At 38.7% G+C, this 20,071-nt stretch overlaps 3 protein-coding genes and 2 pseudogenes across 3 annotated transcripts; 3 read left to right on the top strand and 2 right to left on the bottom strand.

Annotated features, from left to right (window-relative positions):
- The first annotated feature begins 21 nt into the window (after nt 1–21).
- On the top strand, nt 22–2,187 carry LOC113731468 (uncharacterized; annotated as a pseudogene).
- Nucleotides 2,188–2,538: 351 nt separating this feature from the next.
- LOC113731470 (protein TIC 21, chloroplastic-like) lies at nt 2,539–5,380 on the bottom strand. Its single transcript, XM_027256760.2, has 4 exons — nt 4,941–5,380; nt 4,151–4,408; nt 3,014–3,217; nt 2,539–2,833 (listed from the first exon to the last, which is right to left on the bottom strand). The coding sequence occupies exons 1-4, from the start codon at nt 5,235–5,237 to the stop codon at nt 2,720–2,722; spliced, it is 873 nt and encodes a 290-aa protein (XP_027112561.1). The 5' UTR covers nt 5,238–5,380; the 3' UTR covers nt 2,539–2,719.
- Nucleotides 5,381–9,709: 4,329 nt separating this feature from the next.
- LOC113731466 (probable LRR receptor-like serine/threonine-protein kinase At4g37250) lies at nt 9,710–13,770 on the top strand. Its single transcript, XM_027256755.2, has 2 exons — nt 9,710–11,771; nt 12,768–13,770. Exons 1-2 carry the CDS (start codon nt 10,046–10,048, stop codon nt 13,463–13,465), a joined length of 2,424 nt encoding a protein of 807 aa, XP_027112556.2. The 5' UTR covers nt 9,710–10,045; the 3' UTR covers nt 13,466–13,770.
- Nucleotides 13,771–15,275: 1,505 nt separating this feature from the next.
- LOC113728675 (probable WRKY transcription factor 21) lies at nt 15,276–18,324 on the bottom strand (annotated as a pseudogene).
- On the top strand, nt 18,261–19,686 carry LOC113731467 (probable carbohydrate esterase At4g34215). The gene is made up of 2 exons (XM_027256756.2): nt 18,261–18,958; nt 19,049–19,686. Exons 1-2 carry the CDS (start codon nt 18,386–18,388, stop codon nt 19,271–19,273), a joined length of 798 nt encoding a protein of 265 aa, XP_027112557.2. The 5' UTR covers nt 18,261–18,385; the 3' UTR covers nt 19,274–19,686.
- Nucleotides 19,687–20,071: the final 385 nt, after the last annotated feature.

Genomic DNA, 20,071 nt, shown 5'->3' with positions numbered 1-20,071 from the left:
TGTTCTGGATTTTACTTTTGCCCATTTCCCCCAACCGGGAGAATCTGGAAGCTGAAATCACGACGACACCGCAGCGACATAATCTCCAAATCAACACTGTAAAAAGAAAAGCTTGCCGTATCTCTCGACCAAGGGGCGGCAATACCTTTTTCACATCAGCCGACTTCGGAGCAACCAGCGATATTCAACTACACGGGTTCTAGAATCTTAGAGGATTTCGAAGGCTGCGGCGGCGGCGGAGAAGCAAGTTTTTGGAAGATAAACAAGTCGGAATATATCACAATTTACCATCTCTCTGCTACTACGGTAAGCATAAAGCAAATATCTATAATACTACCGTAAAGCATAAGGCAAAGCAAAACTGCTAAATTAGTGTATACGAGGTCAAGAAGCGATTTCTTTGTGCTATTTTAAAACTAATAATTTAGTACCATTTAGGTGGTGTTATGATCGTTGAATTGTTTGTTTATAGTTTTTATTAGGCTAACTTTTGATTGATGATCATGGAACAGCTTTTGTAACCTACGAGTGGAAATGCATTGAGTTGCCGTTCATATTTTGCTACCTGGACGGACACTTTATTTGGGCAGGCTGTTAATTTCTTTGAATTACCAGTCACCTCTTCTGTGCTGCATCATATGAGAATCAACATTTTGCCACCCCCTCTTAATCTCTCAGTTTGATTTCCTGTTATTTATTTGCCTGCTTATTTTAACGAGGTTTTTAAATTTGAAGATTTGGAGCTGAGTACTTGGCCCTTACCCTTTCCTTTCTCTGTATAGCTTTTCCATTTGGATTACATATCTGTTGCTGATTAGTTGCCACCGCGCCGTGCTTGTGCAGCAATCAGAATCAGAAGGTATTAAAAGCTTTCTGGCAGGTTGAGAGACATAACATCTTCTCTTCATAGTGAATATGAGGGAAGAAGAAGTAAATAGATGTCAGATTCAGGAGTGGTACCCTAAGTTCAAGTCGGTGTCCATTAGAACCCTTATCCATGAGCTTCCTGAATCCTTCATCGAGTACCTCAACGATTCCGGTCCATTTGTTCTTCCAGTTTCTATTGCAGATGATGATGCCTTACCTAATAGAATCCGCAAACCTGAAGACGAAGAGGATTATGAAGTGCACGAAGGTTCTGATAATGAAGCAGAAAGTCCCCCAACTCCCCCTTCTTTCCCGGAACTTGAGATAAAGATTAAAGAATCAATACAATCCCTTGGGGGTGCTGTCTTTCCCAAGCTTAACTGGAGTGCTCCTAAAGACTCTGCTTGGATCAGTTCTACTGGGAACCTCAAGTGCTCCTCTTTCAGCGAGGTTGTACTTTTGCTACGATCATCAGACTCCCTGATCCATGATCTTTGTCATGCATATGATTCATGTAGTGATAAGACAGCATCAAGACCCCAAAAGTTTTTTCTTGCACTTCGCAAATGGTATGCATCTTTGCGACCTGAGATGGAGTTTCGTTGCTTCATTTGTAATGGGCTCCTTGTTGGGATATCCCAGCGTGAGGTTACTGGATTTTATCCTGCGCTTCTTGACAAGAAAGATGATATAAAACAGATGATCCAGGATTTTTATAGTGATAAATTGCAAGGCAAATTTGAGTCAGAAAGCTATGCATTTGATGTATATGTTACTGCAGATGGACGAGTTAAGCTTTTGGATTTTAATCCTTGGGGCGGATCCACCTTGCCGCTGCTATTTGATTGGGAAGAATTGGAAGAGAATCTGAAAGAAGAGGGAAAGGTTTTGGAGTTTAGAATGATAGAGAGCCAGTGTGGAGTTCGACCAGGTATGAGAACTGCAGTTCCCTATGATTACCTGGATACGAGTCCAGGGAGTGGTTGGGATCAGTTCTTCAATAAAGCTAATGAAGAGTTTAGGCAACAGACCATGTCTGCGGAAGCAGGTGCTTGACCATGTGATTCCCAAGTTTGGTTTGTAGATCCTTTCCTGATATTTAACGCATCTCCCTAAAGGTGGATAACCTTGAGATAATGTGAATTGAAGTGGCAGATTGATCTTGTTTTCCTTGAGACGATTTTCTGATGTTTAAACACTCCCGAGTGTTGCACCTCTTATCCTCGAGTAAATGATACAATTTGTATGTCAAACTAAAGAAGTACTTGTGGTACTTGGGCATTATTTATCATGGAATTATCAACTTCAATTGTTTTCCCAGAGTGTAACGTTTGTATTGAATCGTTTTATACAGTAACATCTTCCACGGTTCGAAAAAATTCTTGACTTCAGTTATGGCATAGCACAATTTTCAGCCCAATCGGATAGATGAAATCCAGGCAAAGTCGGATAGAGAGAAAATTGAATAAACTTCTGAACGTACAAAAATCTTGATTGGGCGCCTATGGCACTTCATAAAACTTCGTCACAACATTTTTATCTATTGGTACTCCTAAATGACAAAACCAGCATCACTTCCATAATCAAGCACAAATGGTCAATTTTCTTTGAAAACAAATGCACCCGACTCGAAATTTCTATGTTTCCATGACACAGAGAGAACACCAGAAATGCTGAATATGTTAATCTCTTTATGCAAACGTACTAGAAAGTCAATGGCCTCTTTAACGGTGTTGTACCAAAACATGATACATGTCAAGTTACAGTACAGCATTAAAAGCACGCTACAAAAACGCTAGCAAAAGATGATTTAACTATTATCAAAGTATTTTGATCAGCTTCTAGTTGGAGTTCATGCAGCCTTGAAAACTGGAATGCTTTCTGAAGGCGGCAGGGTGACTGACCGCAACAATTCAAGCGAGAATACAAGGCCCAGAAAATGTGAAAGGATAGTATTTGCAGATGCCTGTAAACAAAATAGACAGCAGTTAGAATGAAGGTTAACAAATTAGCATAAGATTTATAGTTCTCTTATAAAAGTTGTTCATAGCAGAAGCTCAAATCTAATGACAAATTCAGGATTATGGTAACAATTAGACTAATTCAGCTCATCCATAATCAAACTCGAACCATCACAGAGAGTTACCTGTACCAAGAACACATCCAATGCAAGAACAGGACTGCTTCCAGGAGCGACACCCTGATAATAAGGATTAGCTGATGTGGTGAGAGCCTTGGCAACCAGCAATCCTACAGTGGCTTGCATGCCAAGTATTGCCGCACCCATTCCCAGAAGGTTCACAACTATACCATTTTTCAAACTTTTAACGACATCAGCACGTGGAGGAGCCTGCAAACATAATCAAACTGAATAACATGCCTTTCTCTACCAGACATATAATCTTCTTTTTTCCTGAAAAATACAATATCCTGAGACCTGAGTTCCACAAGTTATTTAAGCAGGATAAAGAGCAATACAACATAAGGAAACAATGCCCTGTGGAAACTATACTTATGTGGGTATACTCACTAATGGACAAAGCTAAACCAGCCCGCGATCAACAGAGTGCTTGCAAAAAGAAAAGTCATGAACAAAAACACAAGCTGAGAAGCAAGCATGAAGAAAGAATAAAAAATCTAACAAAAATTCAGTGATCAAGACAGTGAATGTAATAGCATGACAAAATTCCTCTTGGAAAGCAGGATAGCAAAATGGCATACACTAGCTATTGTTCACTGGCTCCCAAACTTCCCTTTCAAATGTAATACTGGGTCCACTTATCACTCATTCCCGTAAGTGGTCGGCCAATGCATTATGGTAGGCAAAATACATTAGTAGAGGTGTGCAAGAAGCTTTTTGGAGCATGTACTTATCATTCCCTTTTTGGCATTCTCTATTATTTAGAAGGATTGGATGCCTCATATAAGCAAAGAGATCTAAAGAAGAAATCAAAAAAGATTTATTGGAAAATATCATCCATTTTGTGTCTGATGCAAGTCAGCTTAAGTGCATCAAATGGAAGTATAATATGTGCAGAAAGGCCCCAGCTTATAATGCCAAACAATAAACTGTCCACAATATGTGTATCACTGTCCACAATTGTAGGTTCAAAGTAAATATATTCTCTTGTACCCAACAATGCTAAGTACACTTGTATTGTGCCATTTCATCTCCATAAAAAAACCGGAATTTATACAAAAGAAAATAGCAATAGAAGTTGAATTCCAATTCTCAACAAATAACTCTAAACGTAATCTGTGCATTAGAGTTATAATCTCTTACCTTGGAAGGATCATTGGCAGTCTTCCGAAGCTTTTCAGAGAGACGAATGTAGCCAAAAGACCAGAAAACAGAAATGAAAGCAGCTGCAATTCCTCCACCTGTTGCATAAAACGTCGCAGGTGATGTGATCTTCCCGGTAATAACAACTGAAAATGATAGGATCACAGCCGCAACCACTGTACAAACAAGCTGCCCCCAAAATCCTAAACCTCCCAATCTTTTGAAATATCTTGATGTACTCTCTAATCTCTTCGCAACCTAAAATCACAATCCAAGAAAATCAGCAGCCAACAATAAAGCACCAATAAACAACATATTCCATGACAATCAGAGGCTCAATAGTGACAATGTCGTAGTCCATCATACCTTTCATAAGCTCACATTTCGAAATGGATTCTTTATTTTCTGTTAAGAAGAGAGCCTGTGGGAACTAAGAAGCGAGAAGGGAAAGAGCAACGAAGACGGAGAGAATCAGACCCTCGACAAGATTCAAGATCTTAACCACTGGGTTCTATCAGATTCTCACAGTTCCACTAACGACAAGGCACCACTTTCATTCAAATCCAAACTAAAATCGAGCCCTAACTTAAAAAATGAGTAAAACCAATAAAATAAAAACTTTGGTAATCATTCTTCAGCTGACTCTAAAACCCTAACCCCAAATGTCATAGTGGTCTCCCAAACTGCATAGCTCTGATAACAGTACAATCATAGATGTATAACAATTGAATCACTATATGCTGAAAAGATGTAAGTAGTCAAGTAAATAAAGAGAGGGTTCTTGGGTGACCTGAGCAAGCTTGGCCTTTTCAGCGTCGTCATTGGGGGCTGGATAAGGAGTAGATACAGTGCCGGAGGCGAGGGTTTTGAATAATCTGTTGTCGAAAGTGGATAATTGTGGTGAAAACAGAGGTTGGTGGGTTTTGAGAAGTTTAGAGAATGAGAGAGAAAGTGGTGCCAAGTGGAGGCTCGATTGGTGGGATAGGAGGAGGAGGTGAGGCAGTGAGGGGTTTGAATACACCACTGAAGTCGGCGGCGCTAGCGGTGCGGTGCCGGAGCGAGCAGCCGGCAGAAGGAGAGTTTGCATAGTTGATTGATGATATTACTTGCGTACTACTTCAGTAAAGGTCGCTACACCAATGTTGGAGTAGTAATTTTTGTTTATCGGAAATGCGCACGAGAGAGCAATATGTCCTCGGATACTTTGGCAGACAAAATCACGAGGGAAAAAATAATGAAAAAGCCTCTAACTTGTTCACTAAAATTCATTTAGTAAAAGCTGTTATATTCCACTTTCGGTGTTTGAAGCCATGTTAGTGGAAGATCTATAAAAAACTCTCCGTCTCAAGGTAAGTCTTATAACAATTATGGAAGTCAAATTCATTCGATTTTTTTTTTTTTAAAAAAGGCTGTTATATTCCATCTTTTGGTCCTAAATATGTTGTTCTTTGCAAATTCATTCGATTTTTTTTTTTAAAAAAAAGGCTGTTATATTCCATCTTTTGCCCCGCACATTGGTATTTCAGTTGCTTTAAAAAAAAAAAAAAAAAAAAAAAAGATGCATACATCTGTGTTTCCATTTCAATTGACTACTTGATCGTTACATGGTTGATAAATTTTTTTTTTTTTTTTTTGTAACCTGTAACATGCCCCAACTCGAGCCCTTTGGATCCGAGCCGGCACACCAAACCGGAGGGAAGCCGATAGCCCCATACAGCTTTTCCGAGCGAGTCAGGATGTGCAGCGTAGAGGGCACGAATCGAACCCCGATCAGTGGGAAAGCTAGCAACTCAAAGCCGACCCCTCAACTGCTACGTCATATGCCCTGGGGGCCATGGTTGACAATTTGCAAGTGAATTTTTTTTTTTTTGAAAGAAAACTAAACATCTTGAGAATTGAACCAAAAACCTCATGGTTAACCATCCAATTTTCATTTTGCTACCCCTAATAGAACTAACTTTTTTTTGTGTCACTAAAATACGAAGAGTTATACAGTGTTTGGACCAAGTACTGAAAATAAAAATTTGTTTACTGTATTGGTGTCAGCTTAAACTGCAAGAGGATTGTATTTGACTAGTTATCCTCGTAGAAATTAGAAAATGTACCTAGTGCGTTCTAGATTGTGGAATAGGGCTAGCCCATATTTTTTTGACTAGGGTTGCAAATAAATCGAGTCGCTCGCGTTAATATCAAGTTCGAGGATCAAGTCGAACTCGATTTCAAAGATACTTTGCTCGTTAGCTTGTGAGTCGACTTGATTATATTTTTAATTTCTTATTTTAATAGTAAAATTACACATATATCTCTAATATTTTATAATTTGTTAAAAAATTTATTATTTTATTTATTTTTAAAAATAAAATAATTATTTTTATTTTTTAATCTCGAGCTCAACCTCGACTCGAATTTGAGTCAAGTGCGAGCTCGAGTTTTACATTGAAAGCTCAGCTCGAGTTTGAGTTTTATAAAACTAAGTTGAAGTTCGGCTCGATTAAGTCAAAATTCTATTCGACTCATCTCGTTTGCACACCTATTCCTAATTATACCACAATGCAACCCACGGTTTAACTCAATGGATCTTCTCAAAACAAATTGAGAGTCCCAATCCCACTGAATTCACAAACTTTTCCATCATCCAATAGGAGTGTATTCAAGTCGAATCGAACTCGAATATTGCTATACTTGAACTCGAACTTGATATTTTCCTAAGGTACTCAAGTTCGAACGAGCATTCAAGACAAAACTCGAGCTCAACTCGACATGGTGGCTTAGCTCGAGCTCAATTCGAAGTCCCCTCCAAATCTAAACGAGTTCGAGTGGTCAATGTCAAGCTCAAGCTTAGAAGCTCGAATTCGAAGTTCTTGCATTTTCAAGTTTTCTTATTTTAAATTTTCATCGTTTTAGAAATATTGAATTTAGGATTTTACTTTTTCCCATCACAAATTTCTTAAGTAAACTAAGTTTCACATAAATTTGCTAAAACATAAACCCAAAATAGTAATTTCGTAATTGATAAAAATATAATTTTTTTTATATATATGCATGCAACTCGATTAGGTTTGTCGAGCACTCGAGCAATGTGCTTAATGTTCGAACTCAACTCGCCAGCATAATCGAGTAGCTCAAACCCAAACTCGATTAAACTGAGTCGGAATCAAGCTTTTGACCAATTTGCGAGCAGCTTGACTCGCCATAACCCCTATCCTCCAGTATGCCAAGCACATGATTAGAGACGCATACTATTCCACACCCTCCACAATTTTTATTGTGGATGCAAAATGTTGGAATTACTTCCTCTATATTTCTCGACTCCGTTAAACTCTCCCCTAGTATAATCTAGAGTAAAAGTAATATAGAAATTGATGATTGACAGAAAAATTAATGAATTATTTTAAATAATGAATTACATCAACTTAAGAATTTCTCTTGATGAACAAAACAAGATAAAGAAACGAGGGGAGAAGGGGGTGGGGGAGGAAGAGTCAAGATATACCGGGGTTGGGGGATTTAAGCTGTCTATTCAAACCCTTAGCCACGTAAACTAATCCGACATGAGTCCGTTCTCTTTTCAAACTTTTTCTAGACACCAGTCTCGCACTACGAAACAATCAAACAAACAAGTAGGCAGCCTGTACACAATTCCAGGAGAGGTCGGACGTTAGTCCACATTACTTGCGTCACAAAACATGAAAAATTCTACCAACCTTGCTCCCAGTTATTCCATTCTCTACGTGCTAGCTAATATATACTTGTCACCCAACTTCAAGAAAGGCCTATGCAACAGATTATACAATGAACTACTCTTTTTTTTTCTAAAAAAAAACTTTATGAATGCTTTTCAAATCTCAATACATTTTTATAACATTTCTTTCAACCCCTTTGGTAAGAACCAAATTACCCACCAAAGAAAACCAGTCCTGCTCAAGTTTATAGTGATATTTTTAATTTGACGTTGTAATAAAGAAACACCAATTGGTTCTAAAATACGCATTTACATGAATTAAAACCGTCTGGTGGGAGAAATTTTACTAATTTCTAATATTCGTATGCCGATCGAAAATGTTGGTGTTGTAGGGTGTTGGTTGGAAGTCTTTTAAGGCGTATGGATGGTTAGAGTTGGATGCCACTTTTGTCTGAAGGGAAGGGCACATTAGGTCGCATGTCATATCTTAGCGGGTTTGGCTGAGTTTATGTTACTCGACTTAAGGCAGAGCAGTTGAGTTGTAGGGCAGAATACAACCAACGATGATGGTCTTTTCAAAGACCCTTCAGTTTAAAGTTTAAATGGCTTGGGACGGTCCCCCAATTTGAGCAGTCACAAGTAGAGTATCAGAGAACTTTTTTTTTTTTTTTTTTTGAGTGCTGGTACAGGTTTTGTTTCCAGCACATTAACGAAACTTAGCAGTCCAGACCAAACGCGTGTACGCTTTTACTTTGTTTTTGTCACAATTTTAACAATAAATTTAATATATTCAAATCTTAATATATTCAAAAACGTTTGATAACAAAAAATTTAACATATGAATTAATTAACTAGCACTGAATTTTCAAAGCAAATTTTGCTTCCAAAAAATAAGTGATAAACTATTCACTTATCACTGAATGTGATATGCATTCAAGTGCATTTAATTTAATATTTAATAATTCAATAGCTTAATGAATCAAACTTCAAATTTCATATTTCAATTTTCAAACTTCAATTTTATCAAATGCACCATAAATTATAGATCCAATTAGCTAGCTTGTCTGAACAAATACTAGTAAAACTTGGGCATGTTTAGTAGTAACTTGGGTCTCTGCAATGTTAGAATTTTATAGTTTTTAAATATCTCTATAACCTGGTAATATACCCTTTTAGCCACGAGGTGAAAAGTAAGTGGAATTAGGGTACGTTTGGTCAAATTAAAATATGAAAACTTAAATCTAAAATCTGAATTCATTAAATTATTTGAATTATCAAGTGGTAAATATGATACATTTGAATGTATACTACATTTATCACTTATTTTTTGGAGCAACTTTTGCTTATGAAATTCAGTGCCATTTAATTAATTCAGATATTCTATTTTTGGCTATCAAAAGCGTTTGAACATGTTAAAATTTGAACCCTTAAATTAATTTAAGTGCTGAATTGGATTATCAAACAGAACATTAATTTCTGTTCACAAAATAAATTGGTGGTTCCAATACATTTTTTGATAGGTGAGGGAATGCTGGAGCAAAATTGCGAGGATACAAGGACATCAATGCAAAACAGCGTTTTAGCTTGGTACATTTTTAAAAGTTACCCTTGTGTAAATTTGAATTAGTGGCAAAGGTGTGAGAACCAAGCAGAAGCAGTCAAAAGAGAATGTGGCCTTTAGTAGCTGCCCTGCGTATCAATTCTGTCTGATTCCAACTAATCATTCAGGGCGTCCAGTAGCTACAACGTCAAGATTCCCCTCTGCTTTCTTTTCCACGTATATTTTACTACTTGAATGATCACATATTTTGACAAAATAATAGTACTATATAAAGTTTGCCCCGAATGTCTAACTGCGTATTGAATCCACGAAAACCAGGTACAGTGGAGTAGCTTTCAGTTTGATTCCCCCACGCTTAGTGAGGTGCTCATACTCCATTTATATCAACATCAATTTATCATTAGTCATTAAAGCAGAGGCTTAGCAACAGAACCTTTTAGCCTTGTCTTCGTCCCCTGTCTCTCCTTACCATCTCTCAAACTGACTCCATTTACAACATCTCCTTAGTTTTGGTCCTTATATTTTTGGTCACCAAAACAACATCTGTGAAGTTGGTTACCGTCTCAATCGTTCTTATTTTCTCCACTTCTTCTTGCTTATGAATAGCAATGACCATCTCGGACTTCTATGAGCGCCTAATACCAAGAAACCAATGAGCAGCTGGTTTAGAATGAGAAGTTTTTTTCACATACTTTGGTGCTTTTCCACCCTGTTTTTGCGTCTTTTGCTTCCTTCTCTGGCTCTGAACGTAGATGGAACGCTCTTGCTTTCCTTCAAATACTCCATTCTCAATGACCCTTTGTCAGTGCTTGATAACTGGAACTATGATGACGAGACGCCGTGTTTATGGACTGGTGTGACGTGCGCGCAAGTTGAAACGCCCTTTGGCACGCCGGCTATGTTTCGAGTCATAAGCTTAGTTCTTCCGAACTCTAAGCTCTTGGGTTCAATTCCTGAAGATTTGGGATACATCCAACACCTCCGTACTCTTGATCTCTCTGGCAATTTCTTGAATGGGACCCTTCCCAATTCGCTGTTCAATGCTTCAGAGCTCCAAGTGCTGTCGCTGTCCAGCAATGCAATAACTGGCGGGCTACCGGGGTTCAGCGGAGGAGGACTGAAGAATCTCAAGCTCCTCAATCTCTCTGACAATGCTTTAGCTGGAAATCTCCCTCCGAATTTACCGTCTCTGCAGGAGTTAACTGTGGTTTCTCTGAAAAGAAACTTCTTTTCGGGTACTATTCCAAATGGGTTTCTGTACGTTGAAGTACTAGATTTGTCTTCGAATTTGCTGACTGGATCACTACCACTTGAATTTGGTGGAGAAAGATTAAGGTACTTAAATCTTTCTACCAACAAGCTCTCTGGCCCGGTATCTCCAGAATTTGCGAAGAAAATCCCAGCAAATGCAAGTATTAATCTCTCATTCAACAACCTCACTGGAGAAATCCCTGAATCAATGGCATTATCTAACCAGCAAACAGAGTCCTTCAGGGGAAACATGGACCTCTGTGGCAAACCGCTCAAGAAACTTTGTACTGTTCCTTCAAGTTTATCGGCACCACCCAATATATCCACAACAAATTCCTCTGCTCCGGCAATTGCGGCCATACCACAGACAATCGACTCGACCCCCCTGCCAAGCTCACCGGGAGCAGCAGCAAATGCAGCCCAAAATCAAGGACAACACAGGCTAAAACCAGGAACGATAGCTGGAATTGCAATTGGAGATTTAGCTGGCATTGGAGTCCTTGCAATTATCTGTTTGTATGTCTACCAACTAAGGAAGCGAAGAGCAGATGAAGGAAGCAAAGAGATTCCACTTCCAGTAGCAGTAGATAAACAGCAGAAAGATAACGTCAAAGATTCACAGCTCTCAACAGCGAAGGAGACAACTTCAAGAAGCCTGCCCTCTTGGTCGTGCCTAACTATAAGAAATGGTGAAGAAACATCAGAGGCTACCGCCTCGGACTGCGATGATGAAAACAAGAACATGGACATTGGACATCAAATAGATCAGTATCATGAGAAGGAGCGGAGCACTAAGTACAAGAGCGAAAGGTCACTTGTGATGGTTGATGGAGAAACTGAACTTGATATCGAGACTTTATTGAAGGCTTCTGCATATATACTGGGGTCTAGTGCTGCTGCAAGCATAGTTTACAAAGCTGTACTTGAGGACGGTTCTGCATTTGCTGTTAGAAGGATTGGAGAGAGCGGTTTTGAGAGGTTCAAAGACTTTGAGAGTCAAGTTAAAGCTATCGCAAAGCTGCGCCATCCAAACTTGGTTCTGCTCAGAGGGTTCTACTGGGGAGACGATGAGAAGCTTGTCATCTATGATTACATCTCCAACGGCAGTTTAGCTAATGCCGGTTACAGTAAGCTCTTTTCATCCCCAAATCTCAATCTTTTACCGCAGTTCAGTGATTTAGAAAATATCAAAGTTTTTGGAGCTGATTTCAATTGGAAGAAGTTATTTTTCATACCGATCTTAATTCTGCTGGAATACACTTTCATAGTTCTGAAACTTCTGGTAATTCACCAAATCATCCTACTAAATTCTGTTGCCCCGAAGTGACGCTGGAAAATAAAATGTTGCATATGGATAGCTTGATTTTAGAACCCAATATGCTAGTCATTTTGCATTATCATCATTATTATCATTGTGTTGAAACATTTGTCTTTAGATCTTAACAATGTGGTAGGCTGGTAGTAGTACTAATGTGCTTACATCTTTCCGTGTTATTTGACTAAATTTGTGATCTCATTGTCACTAAATTAGTAGGTTTTACGTTTGAATTGCAATTTCTTGAAGTTTTTCTTTAAAAAAAAAAAAAAAAAAAAAACACATTGCAATGATACTAGGCTGTCGCCGCTTGTCACAGACTGGGTTAGGAACGAATCTCTCTCTCTCTCTCTGAAACTATTCCCTTGTGAACGCCTGTGGCTCCTATCCATTTACTCTCCATTAATGTCCATGTGATTTGGGGATAACCCTCGCCTACCGCCCACTGCCTACCCGAAGAAAAACACATAATACGCCAAAAGCATGAGTCACATTTCTGTCCGTTGCTAACATTCTATCAAAGGCACAAAGATTCACATAGACAAAGCCGACAAGCTATATGATTTTGTTTCTCGGAAAATGGTCACTTTCAGATTTAATTTGATGTTTTTTTGATCAATTATTCTAAAGTTGAAAGCGCAAAAATTGAACTTCCATTTGCAATCATATGCATGTCGTTTACGTTTCCAAGTCCCCTTACTCTCTTTTTTTTTGGGGCTATCAAATGTGAATTTCTATAGATTTACCATTGTGATTTGAGCTGCGTTTTCATAGGCACTCACATTTTGATTGTATTTTCCAATTCCAGGAAAGGTTGGCTCATCACCTTACCATATGCCCTTTCAAGTCCGGCTAAAGGTAGCAAAAGGAGTTGCTAGAGGACTAGCATACGTCCATGAAAAGAGACATGTGCATGGCAACATCAAGCCTAGCAACATTCTTTTGACGCCAGAAATGGAGCCAATAATCAGCGATTTTGGGCTTCATTCGCTTCTACATGGCAAAAATAGCTACAAAACAGATGCCTTTTCATCTCGGCATTTCGGTAGCATGAGAAGCAGTACTAGTACTGCTACTGCTGCTACATCATCTTCTCGCGATGGGCTGCACGACCACTCTATCAATGGCAGCCCTTGCATTGCACCTGCAGGCTTCATGGGTTGCACATCACCTTATCACGCCCCAGAGTCGCTCAATAACCTGAAGCCTAATCCCAAGTGGGACGTTTACTCCTTTGGAATTCTACTGCTCGAGCTTTTAACGGGCAAAGTGTTTTCAGACCGGGAATTGGGCCAGTGGACCGCCGGCCTGCTGATGGAAGACAAGAACCGGGTGTTACGGTTGGCTGATGTGGCAATTAGAGGAGACGTGGCAAACAGGGAGGATGCCATGCTGGAATGCTTTAAGCTAGGCTTTAGTTGTGCTTCATTAAACCCGCAAAAGAGACCTTCCATGAAAGATGCGCTTCAAGTTCTTGATAGAATCCAGACTTCTCCTTCGTACTAATCATGGTGCTGGGCAAAAGCTTAAATATAGTGGAGAAAAAAGAGAGAGAGAAAGAGAAAAAGGGGCGATCGCCTTTGGTCTTTTTGACTTGGAAGAATGTCTGGCGGGAGGAATGCTTTTGTTGATAACTCGTACAAGTGTTGCAAAGTTTGACTGATGATGAATGAAATTGGTATTTGTGTAAGACAGAATTCCGACGGTCTATCATATGATATGGTGCATTTTATCTTTACTTTGTTGTTAAGAAAGTGAGCACCATAATGAGAACTTGCTTGTCTTGATAAGCGTTTGACATGCTCAGAGAAGCAGAGTAATTGCTCACTAAAGGAAAGGAGATTACAAGGAAGAATCAAGGAGCTGCAATATGAAACACTACTTTTAATATAGAAGAATAGATGCAAGCATTTCATCATTAAATGTGTGTGTGTGGATAATTCGGATTTCAGGCTTCTTAGTAATTCACAGAAAAAAAAATTCACAGAAGATTAGACCATTAAGTGTTAACCATCTTAAAATTCAAATGAACAGGGCGTGAAAATTCAACCAATAAGCAGTTTTTTTTTTTTTTAAAACGACAACTATTGTATAATCTATCTATTCTAAACTAGAGGAGTGGACGACGTTACTAGACCAAGAGTGTTTTTTGGCACAATTTTTGATTTTTTTTTGCTATGAATGAAATTTGAACTCCCACCTACCGTCCAAACAGAGTATTAAGACCCACCCTTTTCAAGAAGTGGTTCATTAACCGCTGCTGATATACTGCCTTCACCAGCGTAGAATAAATAGTGGGACAGGTGTTTCCAAACGTAATCTGCTGGCGAACCCAAAAGTCCAACTCCAACCAAACGCATGAGCCTTTAGGCCATTAGGCCGAAAAGTTTCAACTACTCGTCAGTTTTTCATTTTGACAAAAGTTGCTGCTGGACGCTTTCAAGCGTGCAAGCTTCACCTTTTGTGTAGAAAGGGGGATTTTATGAGTTTCGTACTCTGTATCTGTATGGATTAAGGCTTATACCAAATCCGTAATCAAGGACTGAATATGAGTCATTTCACTTATGCAAAACACATATCATTGCTGTTATATTACCAAGCAAACCACCAAGTAGGATTGTAACTTGTAAGTGTTCGGTTGAAATAATATTATTAACGTTTGCTTGAACATCTATCTTCCAACATTAATATCCATACTGCACCAAAGGTTGTCCGGAAAAACTTAGGGTCCGTTTGGTTGCACTGAAAATATTTTCCTAGGGAAAATATTTTCCATCGAAGTCATTTTCCTGGAAAATCACTTCCTTTTTCATAATTTTCCAGTGTTTGGTTATTAACTGAAAATATTTTCCAAATTTCTTTTTTCCTAATTTTCCGATGTTTGGTTTGTCAATGAAAATATTTTCTGATATATTTGTTAATATGTTGCAACTGTTTTTCTACTCTCAAAACATTTATTTCATTACAAGTTAATTTTAATTTCTATCCATTATAATCATATTATCATTTTTATAAAATATGTATTCATATTACATCATGAATTCTTAAATGGAATTATTAATGATACTAATGAAATGGCTTTTTATCTTCCTTTTAAAAATAATCATTAAGGGCCGAGAGTCTCTTCTATCAAATTGGATGCCACAACATTTTCTTTATTGTCTCAAATCAGTGATACTAAAAAAAATTAGATAACCACTGCACTAGAAACAACATCTTTTGTGAAATGAACTAAATAAAACACATATTTTATGGTACAAAATTAGAACCATTGGTACATAAAAGCACCTATCAAGCCTAGAGTGACTCAAATCCCTGCTTTAAATGTTGTCAGCCTCAGTTGGATCAAAAATCTGGAACAATTCAATACATACAGAGGCAAATATATGCCAAAATATAAAATATTGCTCAACAAAAATGAAAATCACATCTCCAAATGGAAAACGGTCCCAAAAATATCAGTTGCCCAGGTAGTAAATAATGGTTACAAAAGTAAAAATATGTACAACACGTCACCAATGTTCATGTGAACATTTTACAGGAAAAAACTTAGTGACCAGAGCTTTGAACAAATCCAGTTGGCCTGCATCTACAACTTCCCATGGCCACAGCAAGTGGCAGGGTACTCAGTCAGCCCTCCTTTTTTCACTTCTAGATCACCTCTAAGGTTCAATGGTGCTGAAAAACAACCAGGAAAAATAAATATCTTAACACGTGAGAGAAGCATCAAGTCCACCCGTGAAGCACAACCTATTATAACTCAATTGCTCTAAATAAGACAGGTAAACGAAATAACAACAATAGCAACAAGAATGAAAATCATGACAGCCCATCTAATTCTAAAATCATGACAACAAGAATGTATGCTCCCAGACCTAATAAGGTTCAAAATCCAACTTCTCTTCTTTTTTTTTTCACCAGACGCTCGTTCCCCTGTACCTCAAGCTTGAACAAGTGCGACATGATGTGTACAGGAGCAATCGGGACAACCAAAAGCTTGATGACCACAAGTCTCACGTATTTGCTGATTATGATGGCAATCTTGGATGGTTATGTTCTCCTTCGTAGGTGACAATCAGCATTGAAGGCTCCTCCAAGCATCCTCCACATGCTTTATGGCAGGGCAGCCTCTCATGTTGCTGCACTTGTAATATCCCCTGCACAGAGATCAGCGAATGTTGAATCTAGGCACTTGGAGATCAACTCTTCTCCTCAGCCCTCCCACATTGAAGGCCGAGATAAGATTAAATGTTAGGCTCATAAAATAATTATGTCACGACTTCCAAGAAGCTCTCAAGCACACCAAGAATCAGAGAAACATAAAACGCAAATAGGATTGGAGAAGAAACAAATCCTTCCTTTTGCCAAACTAAAACTGAATCAAAGACGAGCAACAATTCCTGGCACTATAGCGTTTTCACTTCAAAATTCAAAGTGGATGAGATGCAATTAAAAGCTAAACTGTAGATCACTCCACTGAGAGGGCACAATAAAGTAAGTAGGTCAAGAAGCATAATAATAAATAACTGATGATTTTTCTATGGATTTTACTGCAAGTCAAAGCAAGCTCCATCATGGAATAGCAGAGACTAGCAATGTACCTGGGATGAGGTGAACCTTTGATTGGTTTCTGGCCATACTTCCTCCAAGAGTACTCATCGGGAGGGATATCCGCAAGCTTGTTACTGATAGCAGGTACTTTGATTGATCTCTTCACCCTGTGTTTCCTGCTAAGGGAATTTTAAAAAAAAAATGAAGACAGTGGCCATAAATACCACAAAAAAGACAACAAAATGAAATTTGAAAAATCTAAGAGGACGGAAAATAACAACCTTTTCCTTGAGCAGTGACACCGTCCACTACTTCCACATTTCACACTCCCATCCTCTCCTCTTCCAGAGCATCTTCTCACCAGATTGTAAGAAAAACACTACCCTACCCTACCCTACCCGGATTCTGAGCAAGTTAGAGGGCCGAGACAAAAGCGCCAAGATTAATAATCAGATTCCAAGTATCAAAAACCCCCAAAACTCAGCAGCCAAATTAATTCATTAGCATCAATTAAATCAAATATAGCCCTAATCCGGTAAGAACAAACTAAAACAAAAGCAACCACAAAAATTCATTCAAATCCAACTTCAAGAATCTACACCAGTAATTCTAGACAATTTTTCAAAGGAAAAGGGAGGAAAAAAACTAATAAGGACAAATTTTTCAAACTGATATTGGCCGCTTTTAAAGGAAAAAAAATGAGAGAGAGAGAGAGGAGGGGAAGGGAGATGATCTGTTACCTCCGAAAGTGGATCTTTACCGGAGTTGGAGATGCCGCCTGCGAAGAAGGGATTTGTTTGCTGATGAGATGTCGCCGGAGGCTTTTATCGATGGTATCGCTTGAGGCTTTTATTTGCCGGAGTTGAGGAGATGTCGCTGCGAAAAAGTAAGAGTTTGGTCTTTTCTTGATGAAGAGGCTGTGAAAAGAAGACGAAAGGAAAATAACTTCACAATCATGGATAAGGAAGTTGTTTTCCGCCCGTGGGTGTAACTTATTTTCTGTCAGAAATTATTTTCCCAAATTAATTATCAACCAAACAATGGAAAACATGGAAAATGTTTTCCGGAAAACCTTTTCCATCCAAACAAACAGACCCTTAATGCTTTTGTTTTTCTTGTTGGTAAATGCAGAGATAGACTGGCCAAATTTCTTGTTTAGTAGCATAATACGAAAGTTGATTAATGTATTTGATTTGTTAACCATCAAGAAGCATTTGTGTATTTTCTTGAGTATATGGAAAAGATTGCTACCAAACTCTAATCAAAGGAGGTAATCTATAATTAAATTAAAGATAAGATTTGAAAAAAAAAATCGGTGATGCTAGAAGTCTAAAGGGTATTTTTGAAATTGAAAGCTATCGAGTGTATTTGGATAGGAGATTATTTGGGATAATTTTTTGAAAAAAATACTGTAACACTTTTTTGATGAGATATATGTAAAATAAAAATATAGTTGAAAAACGCATTGATGATGCAAACAAGCCAATGCGTGTAAATAAGGTATAAATAATGTGCAATCCAACCTAAAATTAAATATTTTGTTCTCACTTTTTTCTAATTTGGACTGACATGCTATAAAAATATATGAATAGGTGAGGTTTGCAATATTTTCAAAACTTGAAGGAAGGCTAGCAAAATTATCAAAAATCTCAAGGAGTTTCTAAAATTATCCCCACAAAAATTAGAAAAGGAAAAAGTATATGACATCAGTACCAGGTACAAGACTAAATAATTAGCCAGTACCTAGTACAAGACTAAAATAATTGGCATTGGAATCCAAAGACCACTAAAAGCCTAAAACCAAGAAACCCCATTTTAACACCGCCACTTGGGAAGGCCTCCTGGATCTGAAACAAACCCGATAGCCTCCAATTCATGGAGCTGCACAACTCAACTCAGAGAAATGAAGCCCAACCCACCAAACACATCTTCATCCTCTCAGGCCAGAGCAACATGGCCGGCCGGGGCGGCGTGAATCGTGACCACCATTCTAAGCATAAGCACTGGGACGGCGTCGTTCCTCCAGAATGTACCCCGGACCCTTCCAACATCTTCCGCCTCACCGCCCACCTCCGCTGGGAAGCGGCGCGTGAGCCACTCCACCACGACATCGACACCAAGAAAGTATGTGGGGTGGGACCGGGGATGTCATTTGCCAACGCAGTGAAGGAGCGAGCGGGGATCGTAGGCCTAGTGCCTTGTGCTGTGGGCGGGACAGCCATAAAAGAGTGGGAACGTGGAACCCACTTGTATGAGAATATGATCAAGAGGGTCAAAGCCGCCGTGCATCATAACGGCGGCGGTGGTGAAATTAAGGCGATGCTTTGGTACCAAGGTGAGAGTGATACGTCGTCGCACAAAGATGCAGAATGCTATGAGGCTAAGATGGAGACATTGATTAAGAATGTCCGTGCTGATCTTAATTTGCCCTCACTTCCCATTATTCAGGTTAGTTGACACTTTTTTAGTAATTTTTTTTAAATTAAAAAAAAAAGGTGGGTCAGGCACTGCTTGTAATTACAGCAACTTATCAATTAGGTGGCAATAGCTTCGGGGGATGGAAAGTACGTGGAAAAGATAAGGGAAGCACAGATGGGGATGAAAATGGAGAATGTGGTATGCGTGGATGCTAAAGGGCTGCAGCTCAAGGAAGATCATCTCCACTTAACTACGCAGGCTCAGGTTCAATTGGGTCATATGTTAGCCGATGCTTACCTTTCCAATTTCGCTTCTTCTTCTTCTTCTTCTTCTTCTTCGGTATGAATGAAGTTAGTTACCTCTTTGTAATGGGGTATGGTATGTTTTGTGCGTGGGATGAGAGAGCAATAACGAGGGATGAGAGACGACCATGGGGCCAACTTGGCGCAAGTTAGCAATAATTTGATAATCTGTCTCTGATTGTGTGTAATAAGAAGCTTTTGAGCTCCAAAACATATTAATAATCATATTAGTAGTCGTATTAGTATTAGTTAGGGCCTAAAACATAATCATGTGGATTGTGGGGTCCTTTTCGGTCGGGCTTGGCAAATGGCAATGTTCGATGTCCGGCCGTTCTTTCCTTCCCACACCCACCGGCCCCGCTGTTTTAGCCACTGTTTTTACGTACCATACTTCCCCGCATAGCATAGTGGCGGGATAATCAGTTGCTTTGAATAAATCTACGTTGAACTCCCCAACTGCTTTTTAATTGTATCCAAATTTCGAAGTTTGTTGCATCTACGGATTGCCCGTACGTGTGTTTCCATTGATTCTCGGAGGACTAAATTTTTCTAAATAAAAAATCTTGTGCCAAGTATAGGAAGAGTTTAGAAAAGTTGCAGAGTTAAGACTCAAATCTATGTGCTTGCTTGCTTAATGCGGCTTCGAATCCTCTGTCCAGGTAGTCTCTATCCTCTTTGTCCCTTATTTGTATAGCTGACACGTATCTCTAGCGTTTTGTTAGCCAAATTCAAATAAATCGATAATAATCGATTTACAAGTTTATTCAAAATTAATTAAAACAAATAATTCAAAACTCTTTTTTATTTTCTTTTTAACAAAAAAGAGTCTTGTTGATTTGAG

Source organism: Coffea arabica, chromosome 2e (assembly GCF_036785885.1).
Source record: "Coffea arabica cultivar ET-39 chromosome 2e, Coffea Arabica ET-39 HiFi, whole genome shotgun sequence".
In the NCBI taxonomy this organism is placed as follows: Eukaryota; Viridiplantae; Streptophyta; class Magnoliopsida; order Gentianales; family Rubiaceae; genus Coffea; species Coffea arabica.
Note: the sequence above shows the minus strand (reverse complement) of the source record. Positions and strands in the feature narration are given on the sequence as shown.

Bases quoted from the DNA above. Each gene is read 5' to 3' on its own strand.
- LOC113731470 (XM_027256760.2), bottom strand. From the start codon at position 5,237: ATGCAAACTCTCCTTCTGCCGGCTGCTCGCTCCGGCACCGCACCGCTA. The intron at 3,218-4,150 runs GTAAGAGATTAT...TTATGTTTGCAG, and splicing joins CTGCCAATGATCCTTCCAAG to GCTCCTCCACGTGCTGATGT. The intron at 2,834-3,013 runs GTAACTCTCTGT...TTTTGTTTACAG, and splicing joins TGGATGTGTTCTTGGTACAG to GCATCTGCAAATACTATCCT.
- LOC113731466 (XM_027256755.2), top strand. From the start codon at position 10,046: ATGAGCAGCTGGTTTAGAATGAGAAGTTTTTTTCACATACTTTGGTGC. The intron at 11,772-12,767 runs GTAAGCTCTTTT...TTCCAATTCCAG, and splicing joins TTTAGCTAATGCCGGTTACA to GAAAGGTTGGCTCATCACCT.
- LOC113731467 (XM_027256756.2), top strand. From the start codon at position 18,386: ATGGAGCTGCACAACTCAACTCAGAGAAATGAAGCCCAACCCACCAAA. The intron at 18,959-19,048 runs GTTAGTTGACAC...CTTATCAATTAG, and splicing joins CCTCACTTCCCATTATTCAG to GTGGCAATAGCTTCGGGGGA.